At 40.6% G+C, this 20,403-nt stretch overlaps 1 protein-coding gene across 1 annotated transcript in view; it reads left to right on the top strand.

The window, feature by feature from the left end:
- The window catches only part of LOC111142450 (kelch like family member 14), a 96,185-nt gene that overhangs the window by 18,980 nt on the left and 56,802 nt on the right, over nt 1–20,403 (top strand). Inside the window, exon 2 of the mRNA XM_022495601.1 lies at nt 9,357–9,478. Coding sequence (XP_022351309.1) covers nt 9,357–9,478 — 122 coding nt within the window. The remainder of the gene's footprint in view (nt 1–9,356; nt 9,479–20,403) is intronic.

Here is a 20,403-nt window from a genome sequence, read left to right as displayed (position 1 = left end):
AAATAAAACCCATCCTGAGGCACTGGGAAAGACACCCAAGCCCTTTTTCCTCTATTCTTTCATCTATTAAATGGGGATAATGATACTTTGTGTTTACATACCTCAGAGAGGCATTATCAGGTCTATTTAAAGGCTCTTCCGATGAAGGCTGCTGTGTAATTACCAAGAACAGCTATGATAAAGAAACCTAAATACAACAGCATATCAGCTGGAACAAATTCTCAAGGGAGTTTACTTCTCTGGAAAATTTTAAGAAAAGGGTAGCAGCTCTCCTCTGAGGACTTTTGGGTACCATTCTAGGTGGAAGTTTAGGGAAGGCTAGCTGATTTTCAAAGTCTCCTCCTGGCCAACCATTCAGGATCTTCCTCTGCTTACTTTTCCCCATGGTCTAAGCAGTTTCCATCTGAAATTCCTCTTTCAAGTTTTTTCAGACCTTAACTCAGAAACTCTTTTATCCCTGAAAAGAACTGCAAGCAAGGCATTTACCTGTGAGAAAGAAAGAGCGAGAAAATGGAAGTTATAATGTGGGGAGAATGTGCACCTCATAAATGATAGGTAACAGGGGGAACTCTTTGATAGTTTTAAAAAAGAAGACTGAAGTAGTTGATCAGTAACGCCAGACTTTGCTGAAACTCATTTGACAAAGTTATGGAGGGTAGAGTCAACGGAAGCAGGAGCACAAAAAACAGGGACACCACTCCTCCATCAGCTTAGGAGAGAGCCAACCCGGCAAATTCAGGATATTAGCAGTTTGACTAGAATATAGAGATAAGCTAAAGAAACATTACGGCTCTAGAATCCTATAGGACTTAGCAAAACATTGAAGATAGCAAGAAAATGGAAGAAGAATCGAGATTATCGTAAAACTTGGCGACTTTGATAAGGTTTGGCGACATCCTTAGCAGAGAGATTGCAGCCCAGAGAATTAGCAGGTTGAAATTACTAATGAGATCTGAGTCCCTACCATTGTAGGAAACCCGATGGTTTTATATTTTTGTGAAACTTACTCATGCAGTAAAGATTCTGACTATTTATAAATATAACCTATAGTTTCTGAAAGCCTTCTAAGCAATATCAGATAAAGCCAAATTCCAATGAGTGATTTTCACATGAATGATTGGTAAGGTTAATAATTATGCATAATAATAATAATAATAGTTACCATTTATTGATTGATTACCATGGGAACTACATAAATCTTTTCCATATGCAACCCAAGTGTCTGCTGGTGGTCTTCCCAGATCTGGTAAAACCGTTCCAAACCCCACCAATTTCATGGCCTATGGAAATCCAAAACCATCATCACATCGGCGAATCCCTAGGAGTTTGTGTCTCCCTGGCTTTTCCTGACTCCCAGACTGGATGTGAAATTGCCCATTCACTCACTGCTTGTGTAAAATGCCAAGCCATCATAGGATTTGTGAAGTCCATTGAGATCGGAAAATGATGGGACTGAATCATAACGTCTTCCGATCTTCTCCAGCCTCTCTGCACTGGATTATGTCAGAGGTACCCGTTGTTCTCTCCTTTCACCAAGCAGAGGTACTCATTTCCAAGGAGGCAGCAGCAGCATGAAGTACTTTCCATTTGTTAAAGCGACTGGCTCTGGAAGGTGGTTTTATTCACAAGTAACAACCATTCATTTTTCCATTGCACTTAACCCTCACAACATCCCCACTTTACAGATGAAGCAACTAAGACTTAAAGAGATGGAATACCAGCCCAAGGATATAAACCTATGAAGTGGCAGAAAAAAAATTTAAATCCAGGCCTGGCTGACTCTTACATTAAAATTAACGTGGTGTTTAGAGGAAGGGACAATGATTATCTACTACAGTTTACTTTGCCACTTCAAAATTGCTTAGTTTTTCCATCAAATCTCTATATTAAAAAAAAAAAGACAATATATTCTTAAAGAATAAAATATAAATAAAATATAAATAAAAAATAAATATAAATAATATTTATATATATATATTTATATATATATATTTACATATATATATAAATAAAATATAAATAAAAAAGCTCTAGAGTAAAAACCCCAAGGAGTCAGTATTGTTTCAGAGAGAACAAGTTAGGATAATTAAAATATGTAAACAATGGAAATGCGGCACTATTATTTTTAAGTAATAAAACTGAGATAGGGACATAGGCCACTAGCTTGTCAAACCTGCAAATTACACAAAGAAATAGCTGACACTGATAATGGCAATGAGGAGGAGGATGGTAATGATAGCACTTATCTAGCGATACTATGAGTGCTTTGCGAATATTATTTAATTTAATGAAAAAAAAAAAAAAAACCTGTGCCTTGACTCCGTCATTATCCCTATTTTATAAATAAGGTTTAAAAGGGAAAAGAGCCTAGCCCAAGGTCATTCATCTCAAAAGAGCTAAAGCCAGGAGCATCTGGTGGCTCAGTCCTTTGAGTATGGGCTGAGTTTGGGCTCAGGTTGTAACCTCAGGGTTGTGGGGTTGAGTCCCACGTTGGGCTCTGTGCTGAACAGAGAGCCTGCTTGGGATTCCCTCTCCCTCTCCCTCTGCCCCTCTCACTGCTCACTCGCTCACTCTCTTAAAAAAAAAAAAAAAAAAAAAAAAAAAAAAGCTGAAGCCAGGGGTCTTCCCCAAGTTGTTGGAATTACACCCTTAACTTAACCCTTAATGACTTAACACCCTTAACAACTTAATTGCTTCTAGAATCATGATGTTTCCAATAGATGTCCCCTCTAGAATGGAAGTAAGTGCCATGAGAAACAAGGAATTTATACCTCTTGTTCCCACCGTTGACTCTAGTGTTTAGAACCGTACCTGGAACATAGTAGGAACTCAGTTAATAACTGCTAAATTATAAGTGAATGAAACAAAATATCTAAATCAGTAGAGGATATAAAAACATTTAAAAATAGTCACATGTTGGGGTGCCTGGGTGGCTCAGTGGGTTAAGGCCTCTGCCTTCGGCTCGGGTCATGTTCCCGGGGTCCTGGGATCGAGCCCCACATCGGGCTCTCTGCTCAGCAGGGAGCCTGCTTCCTCCTCTCTCTCTCTCTGCCTGCCTCTCTGCCTACTTGTGATCTGTCTGTCAAATAAATAAATAAATAAAAATCTTAAAACAAAAAAAATAGTCACATGTTGATGTTTAAAATATTTAACCAGAAGAAATGTAGGATAGGAAAAACCTGGCTTGAAAACATTTGTTTTTGTTTTTTTTTTTTTAATCTGTATTCATAGTCCTCTGGAAGCTGAAGAGGAACCTGACCCTGCACTGTAACAGCTAAAAGACTACTGTAATTTTAGAAAGCCTTAAAATATAGATTTTATAGATATACACTTACATATATACACATATACATTGTATCACATATCATATTTGTTATTTTGTGCACAATTCTGATCACGTCTTAAAAAGGGAACAGTGAAAGTCTAGAGATTCTCAAAGGAAGTGAGTATGACGGTAGGGAAAATGGAAACTTTCTCAGAAAGAAATGAGGATTTTCAACAAAGAAGACATACGGCGACCATCTTGCGATATTTAAGGTGCTAATGTGATTCAGAGATAGGCACTTGATCTTTTTTTTTCTAGAAAACTTGGGTAGATTTCTCAGCTCAGAGTAAAGAGAAAAATATATTTAACACGACTGTCCAACATCTTTCAACCATATTTCAAATGGATTTGAAAAACCAAGGTCCATTTTGTTATAAATTGCCAAAATGATAAGAATAATTACCTGTGGAAAAAAATACTAAAAAGATCTCTACATTATGGAGAGGGACCAAGTCAGTTAACACAAGCCTGGCTATATGCTAATTAGAATCAACTGGAAAACTGTGAAACCGTGTTAATTTTTAAGGCATCATCCCAACTGAATCATAATCTCTGGGAGTGAGGACCCGAGAATCTGTATCAAAAATCTGAATTGTGTAATCCCCTCAGATGATCCTGGTCACTCGCCAGGCTTGGGGGTCACTGAACTAGATTACTTCAAAGTTCTCTTCTAACTCGCTGATTTAATGATTCTTATAAGATTGCAGAATGATTTCCTTAACAAATAAATGAAAAAGATCTGTGATCTGTAAAATGTACATAGGTCGCTCTAAAGTGCCAGCAGTCCACCTGATTCCTTCAACAGGTTAAAATTCTCCTTGCAATCTAGTTAGCGAAAACTTTTTCCATGTATCATAGAAAGGTAAATTTTATCTGGCCTGTTTCCCAATTATTAAAGTTCCAAACCACTGAAATATAAATAAATGAGACTTTACCGTACTTAGAACACCAGTATGATGAAAAATTTGTTTACACCAGGAGGTTTTAGGTCATCCTTCAGTCATTCATCCCCGGAACCAAAGTACCTATGCACGCGTGAGCACACATGCGTACACGCACTAACGCACGCGCACGTGCATGTGAGCGCGCGCGCTCCCCCCCCCACACGCACAAATGTGACACATGGTAAATGTTGGGCAATTACTGAGCTGGAACAAAGGAGACCTTCAAATTCCATTGCCTTTTTAACCTTATATTTTTCTAGGCAAGAATCTGGGAAGCCAAATCAAAGGCATCTAAATAACGTTATGAATCATGACATACTAAGCTCTTTGTCTCTAATTCCTTGTCTTTTAAACACATTACTTTGAAAAAAATGACTTTGGTCTAGGTGGTGCTAAGTTGAGGAGTAAAAAGGAGTAAAAGGAGTATTTTAAAGTATTAAAAGATTTGAAGAGATCATATTCACCTTAGCTAAATCGGTATAATGATTTCTAAAACGTATACCGGGTAGCCATTTGAAGGAACTCTAATTATTGCAAAAGGACTACACCTGTAGATTTTTTCCTAATCTAAAATTAAACCTGTAAGGCTCTGCTGGAATCATTTAGGAAAGAATAATTGAAACCCCCTTCAGCAAGTTAATTCAGAATCTCCTAATTTTACTTTTCTTGTTCACAGGGTATCTTTTTTATCATGGTGTTTTCAAATTGAAGCTCACACACATCAAATAAATAGCATGATAATCAGAGGTTCCAATATCCAATACACACTCATTATTATCTGTCATTATTGTCAGTGTCACTATTATAATTGCACATGGTAAAAAGAATGGAAGCTTTTCCACAGGAATTATTCACGTGTATTATTTTCTAGGAGTAATTGAATAGTTGACATTGCATTTATATCAAAGTAAAATATGTGATGTTTTCTCATTTGTTTTATTCTTAAGAAATAAGAAATATAGAGTAATCTCTATTAGTCCCTTTATTTGGATCCAGAAAGGTTCAGTTTTATGTAATGTCCAAATGTGTATTTTCTTATAATAAGGCTCCAAAGATATCCAATATGATTAAAGTGATAATTTTCTAAGAACATATAAGATAACAACTGGGTAGCGAAGTCCTCTTAATTAGCTTGTATTTATATACATGAACTCAACAAGAATCTCAGTAGAAAAGATTACTTTTCTTTTTTAACTATTTAATCAGGTTTGGTATGTTGAAATGAAGCCCACATTGTATTGCCAATATCTACAGATTAATAATAATTTCCCTTAGAGTTTACATAGAACTTTCACTTTATCATTTTATGTAATCCTCATGACAACCCCTTGAAGAGGCAAGTCAGATACTATCAATCTATTTAAATATGAGAAAACAGAGGCTCCAAAAAGCCAAGTAATTTATACAAAATTACTCTGCTGAGTAGAAAACTGGTCCTAGAAGGGCTCTCCTGGGTGACTCAATCAGCTGAGGATCTGACTTCAGCTCAGGCTATGATCGTGGGTGGGGGGGTGGGGGAATGGTGTAGAGGGGGTGTGGGGGGGTTGTAGGGGATCAAGCCCCATGGTGGGCTCCACTCAGCGGGGAGTCAGCTTCTTCCTCTCTCTGCCCCTCCTCCTGCTGGTTTTCTCTCTCTCTCTCTCTCTCTCTCAAATAAACAAAATCTTAATTTAAAAAAAAAAAGGAAAAGAAAATTAACCCTAGAATCCTGGTCATCTGGATCTTTTTTTTTTTTTTTCTCCATCTGGATCTTAATTAGAAGTTATGGTAAAATAAAAATTTAAAAAAATAAACGTGAATTTTAGAAAAATCATAGGCCTGGTAGCATTAAGAGGCCAGAGTCTGAACACTCTTTATGCCATTTTATTTTACTATGGGAGCCTTCTAATGTCCCTTTAAAATGGAGTTACTTCTGTAGCTTTAAGGCTGTTTTGACAGTCAATGGAGGAAATGGGGAGAAAGACACATGTGTTCTGTGAGTCTATGTGTTATTTCTTTCTTCTGTCCTCTACTACTTCTCACATGCTTTATCCTATTTTTGGTTTCTATGTGATTCACCTTCACAAAGTTGGTTTTGTTTTTTTTTTTTTAGATTATTTATTTATTTATTTGACAGACAGAAATCACAAGTAGGTAGAGAGACAGGCAGAGAGAGAGGAGGAAGCAGTCTCCCCGCTGAGCAGAGAGTCTGATGCGGGGCTCGATCCCAGGACCCTGGGATCATGACCTGAGCCGAAGGCAGAGGCTTTAACCCACTGAGCCACCCAGGTGCCCCCTTCACAAAGTCGTTTTAAACTTTATTTAGACTTAAGTAATGTCAATACTGAGTTAGAAAATTGAGTGACACAAGCTTTAGAAACAAAATAATCTAAGGGAAATGCCGTACTGAGTTGAATGAATGATAATACGAATATAGGAATGCAAGATTTAAAATGTCTTTTCGCTCACTACAAGGCCATACATGATGACCTTAAAACACGGTTCCTTCACAGAAAACACACAACCAATGAGGAAGGGAGGTAGAGTTTCCTTTCCTTCCATGTAATTCTTCATCACATTCCCTGAGGAGGCTGGATGGTTTAGAGATTTATCTTAGTTTATGTGGAGGCTTTTGTGGCTGCTAGGCTAGCTAGCTAGCCCTCTGAATCCTCTCACTGTTGGCAGGGGTGAAGGTTGTTTCCATTTGCCAACTGTTCAGTGGCTTAGGTCTCGGTAGTCTCCGGCCAGTTCTTAAAGGACAGATGGCAGAGAGTGGCTATTTGGGCGGAGAGAACAAAGACTCTAGATCCTGTCCTCATCTCTGGAGATGGTCCATCTCATTTGCCGTTGAAAATCACCCACGTGGATTTGTCCCGGGAAGCTGGCCTTCTCAATTAATGAAACAACCTTACCCAGCATCATTAAGTCATTCATTCCTCTCTGTCTGTCATTCATGAAACATGTTTTAAAAGCAGTACCTTTATTTAAATGTCAAAACAGAGACTGAATTAGATTGCTTCGGTCCCACTATCACCGCCCTGAGTCCTTTCCTCTCCCGTCTAAGCATAGGTATTGGCCCGGCCTGTCTGCCGCCTCCGCAGTCCGGCAGCAGGTAGAGGTGTTACGGCAAGACAACCACACAGTGGCACCTTCTATTGGAACAGGAGAAGTCTCCACAGGGTACCCAGTAGCAGCGGCCTGAAAAAGAGTACTTGCTCTCATCTTGACTTGTCTTAGACTCACCGAGTGGTTGATTATTTGGACTAAAATGACAACAATAAAATAGTCCTCTATTAGTCCTGTAACCGTGCATTTAGGAAATTACAAAGAACATCAATGACGTATGTTCTCATTTCAAATTAATAGAAAGCTACTTACGACACTGAGTTTCCATCACTCCTCTTAGCAAACCACCCCAATCACCCAAATCCTCAAAGTATGGAGCTCTCTGCTATTAGATTCCGGTTTTGTTTCCCAACCACTGATCTGTAAGGCATATGGGTACATATGGGTACCTTAAATTCAAAGAAGCAAGGGGGCTTTTTGTGCATGACAAAATTAATATTGCAAACTGGTATTACATTAGGCATCCTTCTGGAAGTCCAGCTCCCCCTATCCATAATTCCCCGATCAGAGTTCCTCCAGAAGGCATTTTTTCTACTGAGGCATAGACAATGCATTCACTGGCACCAGAGTTTCATTAAAGGAATTCTCCTGTTCCCTTCCTTCCCATGGAAATGTCATTAACTGTATTAAGTTAACTCTCCGAATGTTAGGTTCTTAACCAACAAACAGTGCTTCTCCACAAGGGCATACTTTGCCAAGCGTCCTGGAATCCAAACGATGGGCTGAATATGTCCTAACAGATTCAGAGCCCCCACGATTGGTCGCGATCATATTTAAGAGGGACCTTTTTGTATTTATTGACTTTTTTCCTTCCGTCATGGTCGTTCCCTTTCTTCCACCACCACCTTCAGCCTTTCAGGTAAATGAAAAGTTCAATTATATGTAAAGCGACCGTTAAATCAGCAGGCCCCTCGTGGGGGTCTGGGCCTCCCGTCCCCGCTCCAATCGCAAGTGTGCTCAATCCATTAGCCTTCCCGAGGATCACACATCCATCAGGTCGAGTGTGCCGGCCAGGGTGCATCTTACAGCTTTTACTGCATATGAGACGTTGCAGGCCTGTTCTCAGGAGCTGCCAGGCAGACTGGGAATCACAGTCACGGTTAATAGCAGCGAATTGCCAGCTCTTGATGGGTGGGTAGTCACTCCTTTCAGTGGTTGCCCCCTGGGGGAGAAGGTAGAAAAACAGAGGGAGGGAATTAGAGTGACTTTGCACAGTTGAGCAGGTTCATGCCGCTGGATCAGTGGCAAGCATTGGCAGGGCTCCACTCTGGGGAGGCTCAAAACAACCTCACAGTCTCATTTTTACCAATTGGTGCTGCTGTGTCGCCAGTGTGCCCAGGGATGGGGGGGGTGGGGGAGAGTGCGGGGGCAGGAAAGGGGTGGGGGGCGCTGGAAAGAAGATGAAGGCAGAAGTCTCAGCTAAATTAAACAAACAAAAAGTCTCCCTGATACTGGTTAACCTACCCCAGTTAGCCCTGTGCTAACTAATTGTACCAAACTGGTATTCAAAGTTCCCTGGGTGATTAAAGAGTTGGCTCACAAACTCTCTGCATAACCTTAATTTTTTCAAGGTTCTTTGAGTGGAGAATGGCTTATAATAATGATTTTGACTAATACGATTTTTGACATGCAACTTTAATGCTTAACCTTAGTACAACTCCAGAGCATTTCATGTGTACTCAGCTGTAAAGAGTGATGATTTAAAGGGATAATATAAGAAAAAGGTCGTTCTAGAATGAACCTCTAACAAATTGCATAAAGGGAGCTTATTATTCCATGAGTATGGGGATATGCTGCTCTTCTGATCATTTTTCTGCTTGGTTCAAAAAAAGTTGTTGAGACATGAATGGGAGAAGAAACAGGAAAAAATGAAATAGAAATCTGCAAGCAAGGAACATTCTTTTGATGGTTATGATTTCGTCGCCACTAAAAAGGCTCTACAATAATGTGGTTATTCATCTCCTCTTTTGTTTTGGGTGAAGAATTCGCTCTAACAAGAAAATGCTGTTACTGGTCGGAGGCTTGCCTCCCGGGCCGGACCGACTCCCCAGCAACTTGGTTCAGTACTACGATGATGAGAAGAAGACATGGAAAATACTCACGAGTGAGTGGCCTTCTCTCTTTATTTACCCACCTGTTTATTTCTGCTTAGAGCTGTCTCAATGAATTTGAAAACATGGCTAATCAAATTAGACATTTTATTGATTTGTTACCCTTTGGAGGTCTGTTTATGTATCACAAGGGATTTGGAGTAAAAGACTAAATTAACATTGCAGAGGTGGCCCATTTGGTAAATGAATGGGCATAAATGAAACTGGACTCAAAGCCCTGCGAGAGTTTGTGTCTCTGTGACACAGAGGGGGTGGGTCACAGAGATGTTCCGAAAGAAATGCCTCCGTTCTTTTTTTTTTTTTTTTTTTTTGCTTACCGAAAAGTGGAAGGTTGGTTAATAGCCCCAGTAAATTTTCTCACATCATAAGGGGTGTTTCATTCATTGTCTTTGTAACTAACGTTCATGTTGCCTTTTAGACATTTTCTGCTCATTCGCCTGTAGTCTGTGGGACTGGGTCTTAGAGAAACCCGGCCCTCGATAGAGCGGTAGCAACAGCCACACAGTGTGGATGGACAGACATCCGCGGCCTGTCCCAGCCGCATTCCACTGTGCTTGCGAACTTCCACCCAACGGTCTCTTCCGCACCCCCTGAAAGGGTGATTGTGTTTTACAGCAAACCTCTTGCCTTGGGCGCTGAGATTTGGAACTTATTGTTACATTGGTTACGATTCCCAATCTGACTCAGTCATGGAATCAAAAATCATCATTTCTTGAGTGCAGCAGGCTGTGTGCTCCGGGCCCCTCGTGGGCACAGTGGCTGCACTGGTCAATAAAACTAAATTTTAACTGTCAAAATTGCCCAGAGCTGTATAGATAAAATAATAAATGAGTAATTTTGATCCATAAATCAAAGCCATACATTTAAAACCAACAAAAGAGAAAGTTAGATTTTCTTATGGCATGTGTCTTTTAAGCAGTTATATGTTTTATCAGATTTTAAAAAAATCATTTCCTTTCCTCGTACTAAAAGCCCTTTAAAATAATAGGAATAGGACAACAGTTTGCCCATAAGAGCAGAAGAGACGCAAAGACATGTGAGGTGGTGCTTGAAATAATGCATCTCGGAGCTGGCTTACCCCGGTGAGACCACTGGTAGCATTGTCCAGGATCTGCGACGAGGAAGCTCCCCAGACACCCATACACTACGAAAGAAGTGGGGGCATAGTAGCGGGAAGCTTAAGGAGAAGGAGGGAAGAAAAATAAATTACAGATCCTTAAAATGGTTTTCACTCTCTTTTTTGATAAAAGGACCATTCATATCAATCATTCATAGAGATTTGAACATCTGAATGAGTGACCAAGCTGTATTTTTAAAGTAAAACCAAAGAATCGATTATCTGACACTGATCACTAGAGAAAGCCTACATAGAATAAGACACGGATGCTAGGAGGAGGAGAGAAGAAAGAGGAAAGACAAAGATTCCCGAAGAGAGAGGACAGAGACATAGAAGCAAAAGAAGTGATAGGCATTCACAAACCCATCTGCTTTCCCACATACACCGGGCGAGGCCCAGTTTGCTACTGGTTTGAAGCCCTTCATTAAAGGCAAAAGGATTAATTAAAACATCATGAGTAATACTCTAAGAAAAGTCTTAGGTTCATTTGAAAGCTTGTTTGGGGACAGAGTGATCATTTAGTCTCCAAACGGGGACACTTCAGAGCATGACATGGGGACCTATTGATTATGCTGGGACAATAGGGATAGACTGGAACGTAGGGTCACCCTGCTCAAATTTTTCACCTTAACTTAGAAGGATGTGGTAAGAAGGCATAAACTTGAAACAGTCAGACCTGAGTTCAAACCCATGTCTTTGACCTTGATCCAGACATGACAGTTTCCCAAGTCATGGCTTCTTCATTTTGTCAGCACAGTTGGAGTATTTTTCTAAATAAAATTGTGTTTATAAGTCATCTAGCACATAGCGTGAGTGCAACCAACTGCAGGTGTCACGGCCATTATTATCACAACACCACCATTCTGAGGACAAGGACTGTGTGGACCTTTACACCCTAGAGGTGTCAGTCAACTCAAACTCTCCATGCAGAGGGGAGACCAATTACAGGGCAACAGATACAGCACTCTGACCCGCGGTCCCGGAGCCAGGAACCTAGTTTCCGTAGTTTTCCTACGTTGCATGTGGTAATCTACAGACTCAGAAGGAGAGATAAATGATGGTCAGTCGATTCCATTCACCAGGTTTGAAATGGAAGAAAATAAAGACATGAATGTATAGAAAAGTTCTTATAATAGGAGCATACTCAAAGATCTCGAACCTCTTTTCTATAGTCAGGCAGGCTTACAGCTTTGAAATAAATGTCTACTCCACTTACACTCTTGATTTCCCTGGAACTCATACTTTAAAAATTGAGTTTATTACCTGCTGGGCTGTGACTACATGGCCCCAAGTGAAGGCATATTTTCCAGGTTTGTTGGAGAGAGATAGTTTATCTGGATGATTTCTGCTGAGGTATGTATTTTTTAATTAAGGCATCTTATTTGGCTAATAAATAGGACCGGTCACGGACAGATTTCCACGCTATTCTGGCCATCTAACAATAAAGGAAGAAATGTTTCTTACTGGAATAGAAAAAAAAAAAATCCAAATTCTCCCTAAATCCAGAGAAACATTAGGGATTGCAGAGCTTCCCACTGTCATTCTTTTGCCCCTGAAGGACCTCTAAACTTACTGGCAGGGAGATGTGGATGACCGTTAATGCTAGCAGACAGGGCCAGGCTTGGGGTCTGCTTATTGATTAAATGGCCATCTCCATAGGAACTGACAAATAAACTAACTAGCAAAAACCTAAAACCCGACTCAGCTAGAGCCTCTGACTCTTAGAATCCTTTGCCCATGTGGCTTAAACACAGATGTCTCAGCCTGTTTCATAAACACGCTCCTTCGAGAAAGATGGCATTCCACAGGCAGGAGCACAGAAACCCAGTTATGGGAACCACATGGCTTACCCGAATCAGATAACAAAGAAGAATGCAAAGGAAGGGCAGTCGTTACTCTCTTTGGATCTTACCTGTTATGTGATATTTTAGAATCACAGTTTAAGGGGTACACAAATAATAATAAATTGAATGGAGAAGGGTGAGTAGAAGGGAGAAAATGGATCGACAGGACATAAAAGAAAACAAAATCCAACCGCCAGCCAGTCAGCGGTCTGGTCTACCCAAACAGCAAAGAGAACAATTACTCCCACTGAAAAGACTGTATTGGTAACATGCTGACACAGATTGCATTTTTATCTGCCCCTTTGGAAAAATCATTTAATATAACATTATATAATTAATGTTGAGAATAGTGACGGAGCTCCGTGGTCTCTCACAGAAAAAGTATTGGGAGGGAAATAACACGTAAAAATGACTGTAAAGTCCTTCTGTCAGTGTAAAATGTTAAGTAGTAACAGTAAAATTGGCATTGTTTTTCTCTCGACTGTTAATAATAGAAGGGAAGTTGGGATGCACTTTCGTTCATTTTTATTTTACAGTAGTGCTTCCCCTGCATTTCTCACTCCTGCACGCAGTCTCCCGTTTCATTCTTAACTTATTAGAAAGCAGTACAGGAGACATGAATACTAAAATGGCCAGTGTAAAAAACATGCCTCCTGCACTTTGCAGGCCCTAAATCCTTGGTGCAGAGATCAAACGAAACAATTCCTGTGACTGCTTTAGACATTTTTATAACATTTTATAACACAAAGTTTTTATGAAGTCCATGTGTAGAAGTCCTTTATATTGCCGAACCCCCCTACCCCCACCCCACCACCAAGAGACAGCACTGAGGAGCCATCTACTTTCTTCATGCTCACCACTGGCTGAGTCCTTCACTGGTGGGGAGAGGCATTTCCTGGGGACGGACTTCCTTCCTCCTGCATTTCAGATGAGACATTCTGCTTGTTAACGGCTTGTTACTACTTTCCGTGAGTGATGAGGGGGTAAAGGACTTCAAAACAAAGATCTGTCCTTCCATGTGCCCATGACGACTTCCCTTGAATAATGTCAGGTTGAAAATTAGAAGAACTAACTTAGAAAGGTATCTTCCTTCTTCTGGCCACCTTCATTCCCTTTGCCAGAGGTAGGGGGAAATGCCTTCTTTTCTCTCTTCCTTTCAGTTGACTTGTGGCTCTGTTCTCTTCCTGTTAGTGCAGTTGGGGGCCGTGTATTTTTCAGTGGCGGGACAAAAAGGAAACCACTGTGTGGAGATGTCCTGGGTGGACTCCTCTGATCCCTGGAGGACATTGAATTTGTTCCCATCCACACAGGACGGTTCCAGGATCTGGGTGTCAGTGATTTCTTTTAGGAGAATCACAAAGATCAGAGGCTGGTGGACTCTTCTTCTTCTTCTTCTTTTTTTTTTTTTTAAGAATGGGGAGTGGTTGAGGGCAAGAGAGATTGAGAATCCCAAGCAGGCTCCAAGCCCAGTGTATAGCCCTGCCAAGGGGCTTGATCTCACGTCCCCTAGATCATTACCTGAGCCGAGATTAAGAATCAGTTGCTCAAACCACATGCCCCTTCATTCTTTTTTTAAAATATACTTTCCGGAAATGCCTGGGTGGCTCAGTCAGTTTAATCATCTGCCTTTGATTATGGTCGTGATCCCGGGGTCCTGGGATCGAGTCCCGCATCAGGCTCCCTGCTCCGTGGGGAGCCTGCTTCTCTTTCTGTCTGCTGCTCCCCCTGCTTGTGCATGTACTCTCTCTGTCTCTCTCTCTGACAAATAAAATCTTTTAAAGAAAATAAAATAAAATATACTTTCCTTAAATGTTAAAGGAATAATACCAAGAAAGCAAATCCTATAGAAGACCATGAAACTCAGTTCTGAAAGATAAACACAGGTTTGATCATACCCGATACCTAATAAGTGCTGATTATTCAGGAAGTAATAAGCCTGCACACTGATCCTTTCACCTGGACTTCTTTCCTTGGCCCCTCTGTTTTTTTGACTTCAGTTTATTTCTTTGAGGATACATGTTGGAGGGAAAGTCAAGTTAGTCGAAAGCTAATAATTATTTCTTTTGATTATTTATTTAGAAAGAATTAAAAAGTAAGTCAATTGAGGGTTTTATAGCTGTGGGTTTCCTTTATTTATATTATCTTTAGACCTAAACCCCACAAATTAATTTTATTTAATTTCGTTTCTAGACAGGGATGCAGATCCCATACATAGTGCATTTCTCATTGCAGGGGAACCTCAGAAAACAATTAGGTGCTTCCAGAATGACTCTGAAACTGCCTGGGAAGAATTTAGAATTATTTATAGACGTCATTCCTTCATGTAACGAGCGATTACTGAATACGCACCCTGTGCTGGGTTAGAATGCAGATAAGATCATTTCCCCTCTGAAGAAACTAAGGAAGCAATTACAATATAGAGTGTTGAGGAATAGCGCTCAGGGTGCTTGGGGGGGGCAGAGAAAAAAGACCCCAAATATGAAAGGTTAGGGAAACTTTCCTCAAAGTGACCTTCTGTAAAGTTGAAAAAATGGATAGGAAGTATCAAGGCAAAGAAGCGGATGAAAAGTATTTTAGTAAAAGGGTCTAGTACTGGGAATGCCAAAAGGCAAGACAGAGTTGGTGCCTTCTAGAAACTGAAATGAATTTGTGTATCTGTAGGAGAGTCTGAGGCTGGGAAAGTAGGTGGTGTGGCTGGAGGAGTCAGCAAGAACCATATTATATGGGACTATTTCACGGAATTGTTAAGATCGGTTGAAGAAGTAAGAGCTGAGTGGGGTGCCGGGGTGGCTCAGTCGGTTAAATATATGACTCTTGATTTTGAATTAGGTCATGTTCTCAGGGTCTTGATCTCAGGACTGTGAGATCAAGCCCCATGTCAAGCCCCACCTTGGGCTCTGCTGGGTGTGGAGCCTGCTTAAGATTTTCTTTCTCCCTCTCCCTCTGCAACTCCCCTGTCCAAAAAAAAAAAAAAAGAAAGAAAGAAAGAACGAACTGAAAGAACTGAGAGGTGTTAGTGAAAACATAGTGATCTAAAAACTTTATACAATAGCAGGACAGTTGTCCTTTCTTAGCCTGGAACTTTTTATTTCAGTTCACGGAGTGATTGTTTCCATGACTTTGGACAAAGAAGAAGGAGAGAGAATTGTGTTTGGACTTTTTAAATATGTTAGCATCTAATTTTACCTTCAATGAGCTCAATTCTAATTTGAGATACCTGGCTGCACATTGCTATATATCTTGAATTATTTGCTACTGTGTATTCACGCACCAGTGCATTAGTGGATTTTTCATAGATTTTTTAAAAAAATATGTGTGGTGGTCACTTCCAAAATACTGTATTTCAAGGAAGTTGGGTGCCTGGAAAAACTAGTTGGCTTCCTTTCTGGTTTATACCTCCCTGGAATATAGAAGTTGCTTTTTCCTCCAGACAACAGCATGTGTACAAATAATTCTGAGGCTTTCGTTACATACAAGCTGTGGTACTTGCTACTGAGTCTAGTACACAGGGGGAATGAGTCATATTTGCTACTTAAATGTACTCTGTGTCATTCCTAGGCAAATGCAGACTAAGTCTGGCCAAGCCAATGAATGTGAATACTAGGAGATTAGATGATCTCTTTGCCCAGCCCTCTCATTTTACACATTAATTTCATTTATTCAATAAATGTAATTGATATCTTCTGGGTACCAGCCATTGTTCTCAATGCAAAGAAAACAAGGTCAACTCAAAGCAAATATTATTATGCCTTCACCAGTGTTTGAGCTGGGGGGAGTACCGACATTAATAAATAATCCCAGATAGCAATATATAATAACAAAATGTGATAGTTATATGAAGGAAGAGCAGAAAGGTATAAAAGGTATGTATGTAAGATCTTGTAACAGAGAGACCCGATCTAGTTTAGCCTTCTTGGAGGATGCCATCCAAGAGGTATTTGAGCTGAGAACTGAAGGATGAGACAGTTAGCCAAGTAAAGATGTGAAAAGAAGATTGTTTCAGTTAGTTAATAATGAGTACAAAGACCCTGTAGAAAGAAGATGTGTGGCCAAAATCAAAGAGCTGGGATTCTGAAGGAAGAGAGGACACGGGACGGAAGACATTCGCAGAAACCAGACCATGTAGGCTCTTCTATGGCAGGTTCACAAATTTGGCTTTTACTTTAAGTGACTGAAAAAAGGTGTCATACCCAGAGCCACACGATGATTTAGTGGCAGGATGAGGAATAGAACACTGGTCTCTGTATTTCCATCAAGCAGTGCTGCCTCATGGACCACACCAATCTGTCTCACCAGCAAGTGCCATTAGTCAAGAATCCAAGCAGATGAATGGGTTGTAATCTGTGCTGACCCATTTCACTCATGAAAATCTAAATGGATCCAATATACTTGTCATAGTACCACATTCAGAGAATAAAACTAGTATAGGTTAATTGAATGAATATCCTAATTCTAGAGATTAAGAATATTATCTTGGTTTATGGACTAAACTGCGAGTTATGATATGTAAGTGATAAAATTTGCATTTAATATTATTGACTAGCCATAATTTAATACAAATTTCTTGACATTTTTAACTTTGAGGCAGTGTCAAAAATGGAAAAACAAAACCCACCCCCTACACACACACACACACACACACACACACACACACACACACACACATAGCCTCATCTTTCAGGATGGAGAGATCTAAATTGAAATTCACGCCCAGGCACTGGCTGACTGAAACCTTGGTATGCTTTTTTCACCCTGAGCCTTCTCACCTGCAAAGCAAATGTAATTCTACCCACCTCTTAGAGTTATTGTGAGAATTAAATCAAATAATACCCATAAGGTTGTGTAGGCTCAGTATTGGGAAGATCGTTGTTCCTTAAAAAATTTTTATTCTACTTTAGTCTATTTTGCATATAACCAGAGCAAAGCAAAAGATTAAATCTTGCCTTCTGCTCTTATCACCAGGAGTTTGGGAAAGAAGACACACCTTTGATTCAGAATGAAATTTCTATCTATTTCTAGCATGAAGCCATGTGTATCAGTCAGGTTGGGCGAGATTATGCTGTGGTAAGAAACAACTCCAAAATCTCAGGGTTTTAAGCCGAAAAAAAAAAAATTTTATCTCTCGTTCATGCTACATGTCCATTGCGAGTTGGCAGAGAACACCTGTTCATCAGAGGCAGGCAGGGATCCAAGCATGTGGAGCTGCATCTTAACACAGATCTCTACCATCAACACCATGGGGGGAGCATATGCTGTTGGTGTCTTGCACTGGCACTTAAAAGTGACAGTTAGCATTTATGCTTGGTCACAAGACCACACCCCATTTTAAGGGGACAGGGAAGCGCAATCTTCCCCGGGTTCAGGAAGAAGAGGATCAAAGTATCTGGTGAGCAGCGCAGTGTGCCTACTATAATCGGCCCTCCTGGACATTAGATATTCCACATACTCTCCTGGCCATGCTCAAAGTACCCTTGCTCCTCCACACAAGAGAGAGCACCACAAATCACCAAGTTCAGTGATGGTCTCTGAGAGATGGACAGTCATTCCAGTATCGGGCTCATTTGTTCTTGATCTTGATCTGGAAACAAACTAAACAATCAGATTACCTAGTTTCCTCCCACATCTTGCAGAGTGATGGGTTAGGGAGAGGATGAGCATGAGAAGCATTTTCATCTGGAAAGAGCATAGCACTTTAGCAGGCCCATCAAACAGACATGCTGAAGGGTTGTGTTCCTTGATCTGGGCCCTCCCTAGTTCTGATCATTGTCCTTTGTTCTCCGTGGCCCCTGGCTCCACCTTATGGGAGACGCTTCTTTTTCCATTATCTTCTTTGGACATATCTGAAGAAAACTTGAGACTATGCTCTTCCTGGGGGCAGAAGAGTTTTTATTTTTATTTTTTTTTTAATGTTTATTTATTTATTTGACAGAGATCACAAGTAGGCAGAGAGGCAGGCAGAGAGAGAGAGGAGGAAGCAGGCTCCCTGAGGAGCAGAGAGCCCAATGCGGGACTCAATCCCAAGACCCTGGGATCATGACCTGAGCTGAAGGCAGAGGTCTTAACCCACGGAGCCACTCAGGTGCCCCCGGAAGAGTTTTTAAGTACCTTTCATGTCTGTAGATATTTAAGTCTCTAATTTTCATAGCCTGTTTTAATCCAGACTGGGGGTCTTTTGGCAGTTAACTCCCTAGAAAGCGTAGCTGTCTTCTCATGTTATATCCACTCCATGGCCACTAACCACATCCACAGTTCTTTTCCGATATACTTCTTAGATTGCTTTTTCCTTCTTCTTTTTTTAAATTTCCCTTTCTCTCTCTCTCTTTCTCTCTCTCTCTCTCTCTCTCTCTCTCACACACACACACCTTTTTACTCTTTTACTGGGTATCTCATCCTTTGTTGAAACTTTCCTCCAAGATACTCTAATGTGGTAAAATTACTGTGAAAGCCATATCTTTAATTTTGTCTTTGTCAGCTGAGTTGTAATTAAGCTATTTTGCTTAAAATGCACCTCATTTTGTGTATGATGCACAAAACTGAAATCTTCTACCAGAAGAGATTCAAAAAAATTACTTATTCCAGCACTGCACACTCCTGGATTTCTGGACTCCCTTTTCCTTTCACTTCTGCTTATAAATGGGCCAACTTTGTTTGTGAAATCATCTCTTTTTCTGTAGCTCTTGCTGGATGCTACCAACAGCGACCAAGGCACATTGTCAACATTCTGTCTTCCAACCTTGGAGTGGAAGATTATTAAAGAAGCGATCTGCTAAGTAAGAGCAAGTAGCCTTTACCAAGTGGTGTTCCGTGCCATAACACGCATTTCCATCCTTCCACCCCTGGGTCTCAGCTCTCTTGTCATCAGCCACTCTGGGCCTTCTTGATACCAAAGCCTATTATCAGTCAGATTAGGGGAGGCTAGACTAAGGGGTCATAACAGCAATCCCCCAATTTTTTTTAAGATTTTACTTTATTTATTTGTTAGAGAGACTGAAAGAAAGAGAGAGTGAGCACAAGCAAGGGGGAGCAGCAGGCAGAGTTAGAGGCAGACTCCCCGTAGAGCAGGGAGAATGCAGGACTCTCTGCGATCATGACCTGAGCCTAAGGCAGATGCTTAACCCACTGAGCCACCCAGGTGTCCCAACAATCCCAAATCTTACTGGCTTATTTCTCTTCATGTCACCTGTCTACTACGGTAGGTTGGCTGGGATCTCTGTTCAAGTCCTTCTTATACCAATCCTCAGGTTCATAACAGTTCCACTATTTGACTTGTCATTCTTGCTGTGGCAAGGGAGAGGACAGTTTCGCTTGGACTCTTTAAGCTCCTAGTCTGAATTTAGCACATATTATTGGCAAAATAAATCACCTAGTCACACCTAACTTCAAAGTGGGCGGAAAAGTGCAATCCTCCCAAGCTCTCAGAAGGATTACCAAAATATTTCTTTATTTTTTTTAAGATTTTATTTATTTATTTGACATACAGAGATCACAAGTAGGCAGAGAGGCAGGCAGAGAGAGAGGAGGAAGCAGGCTCCCTGCAGAGCAGAGAACCCAATGCAGGGCTCCATCCCAGGACCCTGGGATCATGACCTGAGCTGAAGGCAGAGGCTTTAACCCACTGAGCCACCCAGGTGCCCCAAAATATTTCTTTAATAGCATTAATGATTACAACCCACGCACCTTTAAGTTCAACGAATAATTCGGTGCACTCTTCTTATCACATGCAAAATATCCTCGCTCCTCTTATGAACCGTTATGAGTTAGAACAGATAGCTCGCTTCTCTGTGCATCTCTCTCTCTTCCTGTCTCGGTGTGACCTCATTGGCAGGAGCGATATTTATCCACAGAAGACTGGATGCCTCTATATTAGAGGAAATGTTTAAAAATACATTCCAAATATTATAATGCATTGGGGGTGGAATTTTAAAAATTTTGCCTCTCCCCAAATGGTTTAATTATC

This window comes from Enhydra lutris, unplaced genomic scaffold (assembly GCF_002288905.1).
Source record: "Enhydra lutris kenyoni isolate GAN:26980312 unplaced genomic scaffold, ASM228890v2 scaffoldscaffold8, whole genome shotgun sequence".
NCBI classification, from domain to species: Eukaryota; Metazoa; Chordata; class Mammalia; order Carnivora; family Mustelidae; genus Enhydra; species Enhydra lutris.
Note: the sequence above shows the minus strand (reverse complement) of the source record. Positions and strands in the feature narration are given on the sequence as shown.